This window comes from Netta rufina (assembly GCF_964035555.1).
Source record: "Netta rufina genome assembly, chromosome: 17".
Lineage (NCBI taxonomy): Eukaryota > Metazoa > Chordata > Aves > Anseriformes > Anatidae > Netta > Netta rufina.
In genome coordinates, this window is record NC_140141.1 from 15570603 (window position 1) to 15588844 (window position 18242).

Genomic DNA, 18242 nt, shown 5'->3' on the forward strand with positions numbered 1-18242 from the left:
CATTATATACAAAGAAAGGTGTATTAATGCATAGTAAAATACTAAATGTTAGCATTTCACAATGGATAAAACTTATAAAGAACGATCACTTTTTTGGTTAAGAATTCAACTAATACTCGAGATAAAACCTTCCTCCATTCATACTGCCATAACCTTTCTGATACAATTAATTTTACAGTGCCACAGCCTGTGATCAACAGCAAGAGGCTGCTTTGTATGCCCTGTTTGCATTGACAGCATAGATCAGTTATCAGGAGAGGGGGCATAATGAATAAAACAGCTCCCTTTGTCACAAATACAGAATCAGTGAAGAGGCTCTAAAGGCACAATTTCAGTGGGATAATGAGGATGCTGGGCTGTCATTGAAGCTACTCTCCACCATCAGTAATGAGATGAGAAGGGATGGAGTCACTCCTGAAGAGCTCCCCAGAAAAGCTGTTCAAGAGGAAACCTGCATGTTAAAGACAAAAGCACCAGTGTCCCTCTCCTTCCTCATACCTGTCAGTGCCTTTAAGGAGCTAGTCACAAACCCATGTACTTGGAGAGCACAGCTGCACTTGTACACGACCCAGATGGGCAAGGAGGAGACTGGTTGTGAAGGCTGGTGGCAAATTCTGCACTACTGATTCATATAATTCTAGTATACTCAGCTTGATCTCAATACTACAGAATTAGTGACATTTTATTGTGCAAAGTACAGAACTAAAGAGCCACTTAGTGCCAAGGATGCATAGCAGGATGACATCATCTTAAACTTATACCATCAATATTACAAGACGCCCCCCAAAAGAACATCTTCCAATCACTGTCATCCCACGTGAAATATGCTAATGTCTGCTTCCCTTCCCAAACTGTTTTTGGTGTAATCTGAATAGTGCTTTTGGTGTAATCTGAATAGTGCTTTTTTTTCTCTTCAGCTTTGTTATGGTGAAGGGCTGCAATTATTAAATTATATCCAGAAAGAATTCATGAAAATTTAGTCATCATTTTATTAGATAATGAAAAACAGCTGCCTGCAAAAAGCAATCCTCTTCAAATTAATCCTCCTTGCTCTCCTGTGATAAGCATTTCCACATTCATATGAGCGGAATTCAGAGGATCAGGCAGTTCAATGATGTATCAGGAAGCAAGGATGCCCTTCTGTTTTCTGCAATCCAGTTCAGTGAATAAATGCCAAAAGCTTTTGGAACGATAAAGCACAGAAATATAATTAAAGTAAGCATTCTTATCCATTAAAGATTCTCACAGACCAAGGTACTTGGAATCCCATTACTGCTCTGCATTGCTGTGTGGGAAAAACATACAGATTAGAGGTCAAAAAATGGAAATATTAAACACCTGAGACATTTCCGTCTCCAGATGAATGTCAAAATCCTTCTATGGAAGTCCTAAGAACTTCTATGCCATTATTGCTGTGGCTATGCCACCATTTCCCGTCTATTTAGCTCCAAGGTTCTGGATCCAAAGGATTGCTTTTGTTCATAGGCTCTCACCTCCAAAAGGGACCTCACCTGCCCCAGGAGCCAGCAGCCAGCTGTACAGGTAACCTGCTGCCAGTGAGTAGTAGAGAACAAGTCCCCTCTGGCCATTCACTGTCTCCAGGACCTGGTCAATGGTCACTGGAGAATACGGATCAGAGTCCTGCTGCCCAGTCTGGCGTTCCACGAGCAGATCAGCAAATGCCCTTGTTCGTCCTCTCTCTGCTACTGCCAAAGCTTCATCATGGTGACCTGAAAAGACAAAGCCATGTCTCAGACCTGACACCAACATGGTCTGCAATGAGCAGTGCGGGAACAGGGACAGGTGCTATCCCAGCTCAAACACAAACCTAGTGAAACAGCATCACCGCATTTATTTCTGGAAAGAGCAGTCCAGCGCTGGACTATGGTCCCACAGATCATGGCTGCAAGCACTAACGTGATGTATGGGGAAACGAGTCACAAAGTCAAATGACTGGAGAAAGCATGGAAGACTATCGTGCCTGAAACCCAAAGAGACCCTTACTTCTGCCCTGGCAAACAAACGCTATGCTTCATCACACTGGTAAGAGCAAAGGTTGTAGCACGAACTGTCTCCCTGCATCTTTAGTCAAACTGTGGCACAAGCTTGGAGTTCAGACCCAGCAGGCAATGGTGTCTCTTACCTAGGCTGACAAGTACTCGTTGCAGGGCCTGATAGGAAGATGTCTGCAGATCGAAGAGTGACAGCTTGTAATCTGTGCTCAGCTGCACCTCATGTCGGATAGTTTCAAACAGTGCCGAGGCCCGGTACAGCTGGTGGGGGGAAAACAGCCATGGTGACTCCCTAAACAGATACAGCACATAGTGCTGACTAGGAGAGCGGGATCCAGGGGTCACCATAGCCACAGAGGGGAGGTCAGCCTCAGACAGCCCCTCAGGACATCAGCATCCCCAGCTGACACCAGTGGGCTGGGAATGGAACAAGAAAGCACATGGGCTCAGTGCATCATACACCCTGTCCCAGGATGCATCAGACATTTCCTCCTCCTAGGACAGAAATGACCCACGGGACTCATAAGCATAGGGCAGGCCATGGAATACCTGGTGCTGAGACTCCTCCAGGTTCCCACTTGCCCAGAGGGAAAGGCCAAGGCCATGGCGGATTTTGGCTTCATCTTCTCTGCGTCCCAGCTGCTCTGCCAGCCTCAGTCCTGAAAAGTAGTCATAGTGAGAGAGGGCTGGAGGGAGAAGTGGCTTTAGCCTCCAGGTGGAACATTCCTCCTGCCTCAGCTGCCTGGGGGGATGACGGCTCAGGTGGGCCACATGTCTCCCTGGTGCCTGTGGCAGGCAGACAGCGGTGCTGGATGCCAGCAGTGAGATGTCAGCTGCAGCACTGCTAAGCAGTGGCTGCTTACACTCGAATCAACACCTGCATGAGAGGTGCCTAAGCAAGACAGACATCGCCATAGACCAAGACACAACCCAGGTGAGGTTAAGGTGCAATCCCAAGACACTCTGTATGCTTCTACCAGGAAGTTTGACTTTTACATCTTAAAAGCCACACAGACAATCAAAATCACACTGAACTGCCAAACATTACCAGAGAAGAGGCTTTTGCCACATTACTTGGTCATTTCCCACTAGCTATTCCAGCATCCTGGAAGGTTTCTCTACTGAGCCAGAACTGAGGGCAGGGTGCTGGCATGAGCGACATAAAGCGCATTTTACTTCCAGCAGCACCTTCTTGTTTGTCCCCTGCTTCCATCACACTCTAAGCCTCCCACCTCCATGGGCCCTGCTGCTGCCCACAAGGATGCTCTTATATACCTCAAGTTTCCTACAGACTGGAGAAGGGGAGGCCTGGTTGTGACCAGGCATCTCAGCAGCAACCAGCATTTACTTTTTTCTTTTCTTTTCATGAATCTTTCATCACACAAGGAAAAGGAGCTGCAAATAATTTATTTCCTTCCAATTTAATTGAACTCAGGTTGTTCGAATCCTGTCAGTCATTTTCAAAAAAAAAAAAAAAAAAAAAGACTAGCTGATATAATTAATCCTTCAGCTTCCAACTTCATACGTTCCTACTACATTGCTCATCTCCTCCATCAGAGAGCTACCGCCTTGAACGAATGCTGCATGCATGCTGTAATCTTATTCAGCAGCACAAGCCAGAGGCCTGCGCTGGTCCTGGCACTCAGCAGCGGGCAGATGGCTTCTGAACACCGAGGGCTGCCCCTCCCAACCAAACAAGAGTTGTGTTCACTCTCAGCTTACAGGACACTCGCCCATCTGGTCTCACTCTCATTGGAGCTCAGAAAGAAAAGCCAGGTGGTAAGCAGCAAAGCACAGCTCAGCACAAATTAGTTCCAGACCTCCTTTTGGATGTGTATATCCTTACCCATGCAGCCAATTCCTGGGATGCAGTGCTATCTACAGAGAGGGTTTACACCTTCAATGCTCAGGCATAAGCAGGCTTTACAAAGACTCTCATTAGACGCAGCCTGGATTCAAGCTCAGAGCTGGATGAGAAGCCCCCAGGAAGGAAGAGACTGCTCTGCTCAACACTCTCTTCACCGGATGCCAGGAAGGCTCTGACTGACATGGCGTGCTGACCAGAACAACTTTCTTGTGTAGCTACTCCCATGGATGCTTGACAGTAGCTATGTATGTCTGTAAGAGCTTTTGCATCTAAGTCACTGTCAAACCCATTCTATTAGTGCCACATCCACAGTACCTCACTTCTCTCCATGGGTTCAATCCTCCCTCCTACTCCCCTACGTCTATCACAACATGCTATGTTGGAAGATTCAGCCTCTTACCTTCCTGCAGGTACATCACAGCCTGAGAGTAGTTCTGCAAGGCATGATGAGTCCTTCCCAGACTGCTGTAGGATACAGTTTTGGCTACAAGATCATTCATTTGTGCTGCAATGCTGAGATGCTGCTCCTGATAAACTACCGCCCTCTCGTAGGTGCCCAACGACTCGTAGGTCAGACCCAGGTTCCCGTAGGCTCGGCCTTGGCAAGTGGGATTGTTGGTCTCCTCCGCAATCTGCAAGTCTAGCTGGTGATACTGCAGGGCTGTGTCATACTCTCCCATCTGCTGATAGACCCCACCAAGGCCGCAGGCAGCATCACTCTCCAGAGCTCGGTCCTTCATCTCTCGAGCAATGTTCAGCTGGCGTTCCAGGCAAGAAATGGCTTGTTCGTAATTCCCCAGCTGGCTGTGCAGGCTCCCCAGCTCCCCATAGGCCTGGGCTTTGTTAAACGCCTCCCCCAACTCATGTGCCACCACAAGCCTCTTCTCAAAGCATACCAGAGCCTGCTGCAAACTTCCCATAGCTCTACAAGGGAAGAAAACAGCATTGATTTTGCCAATATTTTCTTGAAATATAATGTTTTGTCACTTCCTTTAGAGGTCATCTCAAATCTTTCAGGCAAAGACAAATGTTTTCCCCCAAGGAGTCATGCTCAGTATCTTTGAATCACCATCCTTCTTCTGCTACCCTATAAGACTCTTGCTCCAAGGACAGAGCAACATCAGCTCCATTATTCAAGCCAGTAGCAGAGACAAAATCATTTTCTTCCCAGAATCCAGAGGACTCTGTTACTTGGTCCTATGCCATATCCCTGTGCATGTATACAATGGCCACACAAACACATCCTGCCATTAACATAATGCAACCATTTTGACTTGTCTAGACATCAACCTCCCTGCCCTCTACTGCATATTTAGACCGCCCCCAACAAGCCAGCCAAGCTTCACTTATAACCAGTTTGCATGCACACTTCAGCCCCACAGCCTGTTATCTCCCTTTTCCTCACGCTCAGCCCTACCCCTGTTCTCATCTGTGCATTCCCACATGCTCTCTAAGTAGCAGGCAACCTTCCCCACGCTGTGCACTATGCAGGCACACACACAGGCCACCTTCTCATATTTCTGCATGCATCCCATACCTCTCTCCTCTGTTATATCAATGTTTCCCCTCAACATACACAAGCACACCTCCTGCCAGTGCCTCTAGGCAAGCACAGGTGTGCACAGATACAAATGCTCCCATGCACATGCTCCTCCCAGCAGCCCACTGGCTTCCAGTGCACCAGGTGGGCTCACAGGAACTCACCAGGACCAGGATCATACGGACTATAACACTTGGCAATACTGAACAACAGAGGCCTTTCTGTGTGCTTTAACAGACTGCATTTCACTGCCTTTTGTTGCAATACACATGCAACGCTCCTTACCTGTGTCCATTGCCCAGGCCCCGGTAGGCCTTTGCTTGATCTTGCATGCGGTTCAGGCTTTGAGCCACCGACAGGTACTGCTCGTAATACTTTATAGCTTCCTCAAAATCTCCCAGAGCTTCATAACAATCTCCCAGGTTCCCATATGCTCGGCCTCGATCTAACACAGATTCATTTCCGCTGAGCTGTTGCAGCATGGCCAGCTGCTGTTCAAAGTAGCCAATAGCTTCCTCCATGACATTCATGTTCATCTTGGTAATGCCCATGTTACCGTAGACTTGGGCTTCTATGCTGGGGTCCTTCAACTTCTGCCCAAGATCCAGTTGTTCTTCATAACACTTGAATGCCATAGTGTACTTCCCAAGTGACATGTATACTGCAGCAAGGTGACCGTGTGCTCTGCATTCACCTGACACATCACCCAGCTCCTGGTACACCTCCAGCTCCTGTGTATGGTAACCTAAAGCCTTATCACACTTCTGTATCATTCTGTATGCAGAGCCCAAGGCTGCATAGGCGCTGGCTTCCAATCTCCTGTCTGTAACATGATGGGCTAAGCTCAATTGCTGCTCATAAAATTTTATTGCACCACTTATGTCTTTTTTACAGACAAAAATATCCCCCAAGTTCCCCAGAGCTCGGAATTTGGCCTGGGAATTGTTCAGAGACTGTGCCAGGGACAACAGATACTTTTGACACTCCTCTGCTTTGTTGAAGTCCATCAAGGCTTTGAAGGCCAGGCCCAGGTTGCAATAAGCTTTGGCTTGGCTCAGCTTGTCATGAAGATCCTTTGCTAAGGCAAGATCCTGCTCATAGTACTTAACAGCCTCTTCGTAGTTCCCAAGGCAGTAATGGGCATAGCCAAGGTTATGGCAAACTTTCCCCTCCCCTTCCATGTCCTGTAGCTCTGGGGACAAGCGCAGGTACTGCTCGTAGTAAGGTGCAGCCTGCACAAACTCTCCTCGTGAGCAGTGGAAGTTGCCCAAATTGCTGAGGGCCCGTGCTTCACTCTGGATGTCTCGCAGCTCCCGGGCAATGTTGAGATGATTTTGGTAGTGCTGCAGAGCACGGTCATGGGCACCCAGTGCTTGATAGGCAACTGCTAAGTTCCCATGTGTAGATGCTTGAGAGGCTCGGTCATTTACTTCCATAGAAATCTGCAGCTCCTGCCGATGGTACTTGACAGCTTGGTCATACATGCCCAGAGCGTTGTAAGCATTGCCCATGTTGCCATAGGCCCGGCCCTGGGCCGCATAATCACTCAGCTCCTGAGCTATGGACAGATGTGTCTTATGCAGCCGCAGTGCAGTGTCATAGTCACCTTTCATCTGGTGAATGATTCCTGAAAAATAGCAGAAACGGGTTCAAAGAAACCAGTCTGTCCTGGTAACCCTTCTGTAACACCTTGCTATGCCAGGACTTTTCTGCAACCCATCCTTCAGCAGCCCATGGCCTGGCCCTTTCCCCACGCTCTCTACAGGGAACCCCATCCCTTCCCCACAGCACCCCGATGCATAACTGGCACAGCCGATGCAGCACAGCCTTTCTCAAGGGAACTTGGTAGCTCCCTGATGTCTTTGCCCAGCTCCTTGCCCACTTCTCCCTCAGCTCTGCTGGGCCCATGGCTCCACCTGATCATCAGCTCTCTGCCAGACACATGCTGCTGTTTCCCTGTGTGATGAGGGAATGCAGTGGCAGCAAGGATGAGCTGCACTGAGCTCAGTGATGTGCTGGGCTTGCAAGCTGCTACATACAGCTGAGTGCTCCCAGGAAAGGGCACCAACTTCTGCAGAAAAACCACTGAGTGACTACAGGGTGTGGAACTGGACTGGACACAAAGCTAAATAAGGTAGGAACTGTGAAAAGCAGCCGCTGTCAAAATGTCCCATTGCTGCAGCAACTACAGTAGAAGGAATTAGCTAAATTTCTCCCTAGAATGCAGCAGGCGCTATCTGAGCTGGAAGCAGGCAGAACCAGCACTGCCTCAAGGATGCTGGAGTTCACACTGCCGGCTCCATCTCCTAATGTGGTTTTTCTTCTAGCCAGCACCTCCGCATGCCAGCATGACATAACACAGCAGCCCCACCTGTGAGAAAGCTAAACACACAGCTCATTGCAAAACATATCTGAAAACCCAGGGTTTCCAAAATGAGTGAACAAGTAAACATTTCCTAATCTCTTACTACTAAACAGATTCCTCAAGGAGGTGAGACAGGCAGTTCTCTACCAGAGCTGCTTTGAACCTCCTTGGAGGAATCAAGCGTAGGAAAGCACTCAGCTTGAAGTGACAGTAAAAGGGAAGGAGAACAGAAATCAGGCTAAAAGCAAAACTGAGTTCACCTGACTGTCTAGATAACTTGTTCTATGATGAGATACTCTTTATGTCAGGGTCAGAAAGCAGAGAAGAGGACAAACATTGTTAACATTACTGAGTAGTGCCTTTGCACAAATGAAGTGAGTACTACAGTGAAATGTAAAAAAAACAGTGAAGAAGCAAGCACTTCTGAGACAGGGAAGGATAGGAATATTATACAGGAAGGATTGGACAACCTTGTGTATTAGAGCAACAGGAACAGTGTCATGAAGTTCAAAAGTAAAATATGCAAAGACACGCACTTCACGACTAATAGCAAGAATTTCTACTACAAGGGTAGGGAATCATCATTTGGAAATAAAATGAGAACCTATCCAGTGAGCTGATGTATTTCCAGTAAAGAAAGACAAATGTGATTCCTGTTGGATGCAAAAGACTAGCAGTTTAGAGAGCAACGTTGGTGTTACTACTGAGAGGCATCAGCCCTGGAAATTATTTTGACCATCAGAGTGCTGAAGCTCCAGAATAGCCCTATAGTATAGTAGTATACAACTTTATACAGTATAGTAGTATAGAAACAACCAAAATATTACTGTTAAAATGGGATTGCTTAGTTTATGAATCACAGTGTTAATATTACATGGCATGTGCAATAACAGGAGACTGGATTCAGCACCTCAGGACACATCTTGCATCGCTCTTAGCTGAATCACGGATTCCTCTAGTTGCTCTAAGCTTCTACACCTTTTCTGGGAGAGTAACTGAAGTCAGCAATGTCAGCAAAATTATTATTAATTAAACATTTTAACTAAAGGGAAAAAAGGAAAAGAGGAAAAGGGGAGGGGAAAAAAAAAAAAAAAAAAAAAACAACAACAACAAGCAAAGGCTGTGTGGAAGTGCAGAGGAAAGAAATTACTCTCTACTTCCCACAAATGAGAGATGCTCGACCACATCCTTGCAGCAGGGCCTCAACACACGTAGCTGGTGTTCGGGAGGACAGACGTTTTCACAACAAGAGCCCACCCCTCCCCTCTTCTTCCCTTTTCCACCTTTTATTGCTGAGTGTGACATCATATGGCATGGTTGGTTTAGGTCAGCTGCCCTGGTGATGTTCCTTTCTCACTTTTTGCCCGCCCCCAGCCTGCTGGCTCTGGGGGGGGTTGGAGGGAGTCCTGATGCAGTGCCAGCACTGCTCAGCAGCAGACACAACCCTGGTGTGATACCAGGGCTGTTCTAGCTCCAAGTACAGAGCACGGCACTGTGTGGGCTGCTGCAAGGAAAGTTAAGATCCCAGCCAGACCCAGTACACCATGGAAACTGCTATTGCATTAGTTTGTTAGAGCTGTCACCCATCTGTTGTGGCCATGTAAGGAAGAAAGATCCCAAAATACACTGTCACTTCAAAACATCAGCATTCTGACTCATTCTTACAGCTATAATCATTGACTGCATAGCAGACAGTCTTCTGGTCAAGCAGCTGGACTATATCCTTGAAATAGCATATAAAGAACACAGCAGAACAGATCCAAGCCCAGAAGCTAGCAGACCTGAGGGGAGACAAAGAGATAGCCTTTACTGCCTTATATCATGTACTGCTACAAAATTAGTGCAAATTACATTCATGCACAAGCTCTTTTTTCTTTCCTTAATGATGAATACAGATAGAACTGTGTAGAATACTTGTATAGAGCATCAGCAAAGTAATTGTGTTCTGCCTGTTAAATCACCGATTTTCCAATCCAGGCAACAAATTGATAAGGGAAGAGGGAAAATGTCAGACTAACTTTGAAACAACGATTGCAGTTCCTGGGCTGGAGCCCGGAAGGGGGTTGGAGCAGAAGTTAAAGGGAGCTTCAGTCTCCTGTTAGTATCGGCCAAAGCAGAACAAACCTTTCAGTCATGGTGGAGTCACAGCCGTGCTACAGCCTGCAGCATAGACTAAAATAACATTGCTCTTGACTGAAGCTGCTCTTTTGGAGTGAAATGCAAACATGTTGAAAGTTGAAAAAAAGTGGTTTTGTAGGTCTCCCACCTACAGGGTGGGAGAACAATATCCCAGCCCCCTTCTGGGTGCTGACTGGAGAGCCTGACAGCATCCACCGCCTGGGTGTGCTCTGACGCAACGCCCTGCAGCTGGCGGATGCCTGCGGGGAAGGAGAGATGAGGGAAGGGGGTCTTGGGTGAGTTCCCCACTCCTTCAGCAACTGGGGACAATGTAACAACCATTTTGTGACTTTTGCTCCTCATGATGCTCGCCTGCATCTTCACTACATTGCCTCAGTACCCTCTAAAGGGAACAAGCTGCAAACTCAAAACAACTTTGCACCCTGCAAGTCCAGTATAGAGCACTCAAACACTCCCTCATCTTCCAGCTTTTTATGTTGCTTCTAGGAGGCGGTGTGTAGAGACACCATCATATTCGCTGTGCCATCTTCTGAATTTTACATCAAGGCTCACTGAATTTTCTAGTGAGCACTTTACAAAGGTAAATATGATGGAAGACACAACAACTGAAAAAAGGTAGCTAAAATTTAGAAATACATGCTAATCCTATGGGTAAGAATTTAACAATTTTGACATATTCCCAAGACCATATTCAATGAAATTAATATAGTTCTAATTTTACAAGCTGAATATTGCAGTTTTACCTTAACTGAGGTGCAACATTTCAGAATAAGAATTGATGCATGAACACACTACCCCTTCAAACAGCTCCCCTCCCCTGTAATATTAGGGAGAGAGAAAGATTAAGGCTTTCAGGAGGTTATTCTTGTTTGGGTTTTGGAGGGGTAATTTCAGTACTAAAAAGATCTCTGCAGAAATTCTCAGGTAATAGTTTTTACATTCTTACTCTTGACATTTTGTGTGTGTTTTATTTATTTTTTAATGATGACCTGAAAATTAAAGATTGATCACCCAAGAAAGTCTCTTAAATGTTTTGAAGTACAGATGCTGAAAAAGCAATTTTTTGTAATGCAAAAACTTTCTTCAAGCAAAACCAGAACATCATCATCTTATTACCTTACTTTTTAGTGAATTTGCTGTGATGATTAAGAAAAACTGACAGTTGTGCTTCCCTGAGAATAATCAGCCCTCTGTTTGTACATCCTAAATAGACACTCTTTTGCCCTCCAACATGACACACCTCAAGATACACACACTTCACAGAGACGCAGAGCTCAGTGTTTGGGGCTGCTGCAGCTTCAGCATCTGCCAAGGTTTTATCTGACACACAAAGCTTCTCCCTGTCTATGAATACAACACTGACTTTTACTTTCTCCTACAAGTTACTTGGGGATTTGAAATGATTATCTGTGGAACTAGGCTAAATGTTCTATAATACTCTTTACTTGCAAATAAACCAAGGTTCTAGAGACCAAAATGAAGCATATGTGCCTCTACCTTAATACAGGCAGCCCATCCAACTTTGAGCAGCAAGCACATAAAAGAGAGGCGCAGAAGTTCTCTTGTAACTGCAAAAAGATGATAAGCACCTAGGGAGAGACTTAAACTGTGTTTTAATAATAATCTGAAGTGTCCTCTCTGCATCATAAGAGGAACTGTTAATAAGCTCTGCAGAGGCTGAAAAGCCTGCTCTCTACATGGAGCCTTGGCATTTGGAAACACCATCTGCTTTGCAAAGGTTGACAATCTGAGACTTCTGGTTAAGCTCCAGATCTCCTTGTTGTGAAGGGCTCAATAACTTGCAAGTTGCCCTCAGTCCATTACCTTCTGCTTACCGAGTCGCAGAGTGCATTATCTCTCCCTGCAGAGCACTACAGCAGCTGGGCTATGTTATATTCTGTGTCTGTCTTGCTCAGCATTAGATAGTACACTTAAGAGAGCTTTCCATCTAAATCAGTGAAATGCAAACAGAAAATTCTGTTGCTTCAGCAAAGAGGCCAACTCTAACATTCTGGCATGGAAACACACGTTTAGATACATTTTTTGCCTGTCAGCATGGTTATTTTGATGAGGTTTTGTTTTGCATGTGGATTAGATGAAAGAGACAATTAAGACTCGGCTTTTTAATTGGTACTGGATGTATTTTAACAACAGGAATAGACTTTCTCAACAAGAACTGCATGTTCTCTTTTTCCAGTGTAACTCAACTCTGACAGAGGGAACATAGAAAAATAGCCAAATAACAGCTGAAACGTGAGATCCTGTACTCAGAAGCTAGGGAAACTATTCAAATACAAAGTGTAGACTGGCTGAGTCAGCATACCAACCTAAAGTTATGTTTAGGCTTAAATCCAAACAAGTAAAACATTCTCTGCTGCAACAAAACATTTTTTTAAACAATTATTTTCTGGGATTGCATGCTGAATGCATCATTAAATTCAAGGCTCCTGTAAGACATAATCATATTAAGATGAACTTTCTAGTCCCAACCTGACTAGGTTTGAGTCAGCAAAACAGTAAGAGAATTAAAAATGCAAGTGACAACCCACAAAAACTGAAGAACAAGAGCAAGTCACTTCCTTCTGCAGCACTGCTTGTTTCATTCTGGGATGAGTTAAAACAACTACCACAGGTTTAGCAGTTCCCTGTAAGTGCTGATATTTATCTCATCTCAGCACTTCTGTACCACTTTTCTGTAATAGTGCTGAGTAACACAAAGCCAGACTACACTGACTATACAGGCACTTAGAAGAAACATCACAGAACACGAATCAAGCTCTTTCATCCAGTAAATAGATGTGGTCTGCCCAATGACAAGGGGCTTGAAAAAATGGGAGGAGACAATATGGACAACCCTACACAGCTCATCAAACTGTCACGAGGAAGAAAAACAAAACCAAGTGACAGCTTCCATTTCCCAACACTGTATTTCCTTACTTTCTTGGATTTGCTCAGAAAGAAGTGGGGTGATTCTCCAAAAAGCAGCAAGTGCTTCAGAGTGGAGGCTAATGACTGTTTCTGAACCTTAGAGGTTTGCTTGCGCTACTCAGAATAGATCCATCCCCATGTTAGAGGCACTCATGGCTGAACGTGGCTGTGCACTCTCCCAGTATCCACCAACAGCCTATACACTCCATTGGTCGGATTCCACTGGAAATAAAACACATTAAGATAAACTCCACAGCAACAGGAACATTCCCTCAATCCTGACCACAAGCTGGGAAGCCAGCACGTTCCCCAAGCACAACCAAGGATGACATCTCCATCTCCTACAGGAATCCAGAGTTTACATCTCCCCCGGCTCCCTGCCTGGACAATTCAAGGTCCCACTTCTCCATGCGAGCCCTTCTGTCCCTGTCAACGACCAGTGGATCTCACGCAAGTCCACACATCTCCCCGAGACCAGCCCTACAACTGCAGCAGAGATGTGGGATGTACTTGGTGCTTTGCTAGAGGCATCTACCATTGCACTTTGAAAAAGCCTTTGCATACATGTAAGGGAAGCCAGACACAAAGTTTCATCCTCCCTGCTGAGTGCTCTGTCACACTAACAGAAATGCTATCAATGCAATGCTCAGTGCTCTCTAACGCTAAGCACCCCACAGGCACTTTTGCCTCAAACCTATTTTGCCTCACTCATTTTCCCTAACTTGTGTGAAGGAGGAGGTTTGCACCACTAATCAAAAAGCTCGGACTGTTGCATTATCTCCAGTTCCCCTTATCCGTTCAGCTCTCGAGGAATCAGCTATTACAAGAACTTCAGTAATTCATCAAGCCCTTTTCAATTACCTGCTGTTGATAACATCAGAGTACAATTAGCATCTACAAATGAATCAAGTGCCAACTGCCAGGCAGAAACAGAAGCTAATTTACAGCACGGGGCAGCTTCCAAGAGCTGAGATTCAGGGGCTGCCAGCAAACATTTATTTTGTTATATCAGCAACAGCCCTGTTCTGTCCCTCCCTGCACAGCTGCATACACCCAGCTGAGTCGTGCAGCCAGAACACGTCCTAACAACAGCTGCACTGACAGCAGTGCAGACCCACATCTCATGGCCAGAGATGCAAACACGTCTTTGTTTGCTTCCACATCCGGCACTGTGAAAGAGGAGAAATGGACTTCACTTTGATTTTTGCAATTCAGTCCTTCTCAGCCTGCCAGTAGGATGCCCATGTCTCTTCTTAGAAGAACATATGGCTCCTACATTCTATTACTTTATTGTGCACATTCTGAACACAAACTTAGGATTAGATCCACGTGTCTCCCAAATTACAAGGCAGCAAGTCGACAAGCTCCCAAAGTAATGGCCAGGTAATAAGCCACATCATTTCTTGCCTTAGTGCAAGACTTCTTACATTTCTTTCTGTCACCTGAATAGCTCTTCAAATGTACTATACCTTCTCATCTGCCTTCTGCTGTGACCTTGGGCTTTCTGCTGCTTTCTGAGCAGGTGAGTAATTGAACGTGAACACATTACATTGGCACACAATCTGTGAAGTGCCTGTTTATTTTATGAAGATGGTCTGGCAGAATTGGGATAACTAAAGATAGCACACAGTAAGCCTCCTGGATCCTGGTAGCAGCTCTGATAGTCAGTGCATTTCCTGATAAATTCTGTTCCACTTCAGGGCCTTACCTAAATTGGAGGAGGCTCTGCCTTCAGCAGCTCGGTCCTGCAGACTCTCAGCGATGTGCAACTGTTCTTCATGGTACTGCTTAGCTCTCTCCAGGTCCTGCATACATCTAGCTGCGTGGCCCAAGCCAGCATAAGCTCGCATCTCAATGGCTTTCTCAGCCAGCTCCTGGGCCAGCTCCAGCACGTAGTTGTGGTAGGACATGGCTTTGTCGAAGTTTCTCCGGTAGTGGTAAGCACTGCCGAGGTTGCTGTAGGCTCGGGCTTCCTCCCGCTTGTTCCCCAGCTCCTTGGCGATCTTAAGATGTTGTTCATGGCACTGCACCGCATTTTCAAAATCCCCCATTGCAATGTACACTGCTCCCATATTTCCCAGCTCCCGTGCCTCAGAGAGCTCATCTTTGGACTGCTTTGCAAGGAGGACGCACTGCTTGTGGCTAGCCAGTGCATTTGGGTAGTCCCCAATGGCTGTGTACACATGGCCCAGACTGCTCAGTGCTGAGGACGCTGCCTGCAGGGAGAAGAGAGAAAAAGTAAGTACAAGATCTCATGGAAACAAGTCAGATGGCCTCAGTCCCAGCAATCACAGCCACAAAAGGTCATTCTGGAAAGAACGTGACTGCCAGCTTGAAAAGCTGCTCTCTTGCAGTTCTACACCACTCAGGGCAGCCCAGGCGGAGGCAGCAGAATGCGGCTGACTCAGGAGAGCAGTGCTAAGATTATCTCTTTTCTCTGAAGCACACAGCATGTCTGTATGTGGTACAGGGGAAGGATAGGACTGCAAAGATGCAGAGACCACTGAGGAAACAAAGGAAGCAGTAGCTGTAGAAAACTGCACTCTACCAGTGTGAAATGTGTTCATCTGATTCGTGTCAATATGGAACAATGCTAGGGCCGCATGGTGTGATGAATGTGATCTTCTGTCATACATACCCTTGTATAACCACAAGTCTAAGAAAAACAGAGTGGTTAATGTATATAGTTCTTGTATCTTGCAAAGGAACGTTTTAGCAATTCGTGTCAATAGAGAGCTTGAAGGGAAATGTATTTGTAGGCTTTTCCTTGAAGTCTCTGATATCTGGGGGGTTTCAGAATAACTGCTAACTATTATGACTATTGCATGGGACACTATGCAAGTCTCTGCTATCTGGCCAGGAAATTAAGGAGACAGGGAAAGCTGAAGAACGACTGAAAGACAAAGCTTGGAGGGGACGCTGCACGAGTCTCTGACATACAGCCAAGTTGGACAAAGGAGAAGGAGAAGAGGGAGGAAGACTATGAGCCTTCAGCATGAGAGACCCGCATAGACACCACCGTAGACTGATACACATGCTCCAGTAGGAGGGTTTGGATTCCGGAAACTAATTATAATAACCCTGTTTTTTTTAAAAGTAGTAATGAATATGTATTAGCCTAGGAGCATAAAAATCAGCTGCTTGATGTAAGCGGTGTGCGTCTTGGTGGAGCAGAGACTCCTGGTGCACCCAGCGCTGTTTGCTTACCTCTATTCCTTTAATAAATTATAAACTTTGATTATAGTGCTATTTTGAAGACTGAGCCATTTATAACACCAGGAACCAGGATGGCTCACAGAGCAACACTTCCCCTGAAGGCAGCCACACCTAAGTGACCTCTCATAACTACTATAACATCTACATCGAGTCCTATTAACATTGCAAACAATCCTGTGTATAGCAGCTTTTGAGACAGCATATTCACCTGCAGAGAACATCACGGACCAATGCTTGCCCTGTTCCACCCTCCACCCAGTAAGCTCATGGCAGTGTGACAGAATCCTCAGACCCTGCAGGCTGGTGCCAAAGATCCCATCCACAGAGACCACCAGCAGCATGTGTAACGTGACATAACCATGCAGGATGCTGAGCCATCATGCAGTCTCTTCAATCTCTTCTTTCCAGGGTCAACAGCCACTGAATACCCCTGCTGGAAAACTCGCACACCTGCAGCCAGCACTCAGCGGAGAGCAGGGAGATGCCTCTGTTGCTTATCTTGCAAAACCAGTAGGCCAGCATGCACTCACCAACATCTTCACGTACTTCTGTTTGGCCAATCATACCATGTTCACAAGAGCACAGTTTTCACTGTGTAGCATCAAGGTCCTTGTATCACAGTATCATTTGTTTTTGAGCCCCCAAGAATCCTGGGACTGCAGCAAAGACAACAGGATTTCAGCAGCTGGACTCCCTGTCCCCTGGGAATACTGTAAATAAGTGGTTATTTGAAAACCTGAGTTCTTACCACGGAGAAACAAGACAAATTGTCTGAGAAACGGATTCTTTTGCCTACTTTATCTACCAGGACACAGGCTTGCCTTCCACCTGACAAAGCCAGAGTTTTTATATATATATATACCTGGACAACAGGGCAAAGAGCCAAAAGCAGAGCTTCTGCTCAGCATGTATTTGCTACCTCAGCATGGCCGTTCACTCCAAAGCTCTGATCCTGAGCACTCCATGGTCCCCTGCATATGCATTTCTTTTGCTACCCAGCTTCTGCTGCGACCCATTTACACAGCAGCCATCTCTTCAAAGACCTTCAGAAAGGTACAATCAAGGTGAGACTGAACAGAGATCACCCTAGCATCAGATCTCTGGAAAGTTCCAGTCCACCCTTCCACCTCAGAGGTAGCTACAGCATCTCAGAACAATTGTCCTCACTATTTGAGACAGCATACTACCAATGAAGAGGCAGTCTCGGTCTCTTCCTATTTTTGGCTGTGGACTCCCAACGCATCCTTAGGCTAGTGTTCCTGTTCACGCAGTACATTCAGAGCTCTGTGACCACCTGTTTAAACTTCCTATTTCTTAACAGGCAAGATCTTGCACTGAGTGGTGTGACTGGGAGAAGAGCAGCTTGACCACATCACCAGACTGCAAGCAGGTGGGTCCCCTCTGGCTGTTCTGCTGTCGGGAAGAAAGGTTTGCTCCCTTTCTTCTTACTTTCTGAGTTCAGCTGCTGGAACAACCTATGTGGCATACTTCTGTTTTATTTTGCTAATCCCCTCTTACTTTGGCTTGGATTGCCCTGCAGTGCAGCTGATACCAGTGCTTTCAGTGTAAGGAGCAAGCATGCTTCATTGTCCTGGGTGTAATACCCCTAGTCACGAAATCAAAAGCTCTCCCATGAAAAGGGACTCCATGAGTGCAAGAGGTGCAACTGAAAGCACCTTGCAGGTCATGCCAACTAACTGCAATCTGAACACCACAGAACTGGAGAGAGGCTTCAGCACAGTAGCACTGATAAAGACACCAGCCTAACTCCAGGGGAGCACAAGACAAGCTGTAAGAAATGAATCTTGTTCTGCACACATAGGACATGAATCAGGTCATAGCTTCTCAGAAGTGCACAGGCAGCAAGAAGTTCTGCAGGGCTAGACTCACCTACGACTTTGTAGATTCACACATACAGACACCTTGCAGAGCCACACATACCTTGCTGCACAGAACAAACTGCTAGGCCACTTGGGACAAAATTAAATCCCAGCACAACACAACCCTAAGCAGAGCTGATTCAGCGACCTCAATTAATTCTGGAAGACAGGCCACCACCACCAGTAGCTCTTCTGATGTTACCTGGAAAAGACTGGAAATGCCTTTCTGGAAACACACGAGTCAAACTGTTCCCTGCTGGTGCTGCTTACAAAAGAGGATGCTTACATATGCAAG

General features: G+C 46.0%; 1 protein-coding gene across 2 annotated transcripts in view; it reads right to left on the reverse strand.

Annotated features, from left to right (window-relative positions):
* Positions 1–18242, reverse strand: part of TTC28 (tetratricopeptide repeat domain 28) — a gene marked incomplete at its 5' end in the record, with an annotated part of 153820 nt that overhangs the window by 34353 nt on the left and 101225 nt on the right. For both annotated transcript variants that reach the window (XR_014618912.1, XM_084297011.1), the window contains 6 exons: positions 1512–1730; positions 2144–2273; positions 2562–2671; positions 4280–4803; positions 5705–7046; positions 14560–15067. Coding sequence is in view for 1 of the 2 variants with exons in the window: in XM_084297011.1 (XP_084153137.1) it covers positions 1512–1730; positions 2144–2273; positions 2562–2671; positions 4280–4803; positions 5705–7046; positions 14560–15067 (2833 nt within the window). The remainder of the gene's footprint in view (positions 1–1511; positions 1731–2143; positions 2274–2561; positions 2672–4279; positions 4804–5704; positions 7047–14559; positions 15068–18242) is intronic.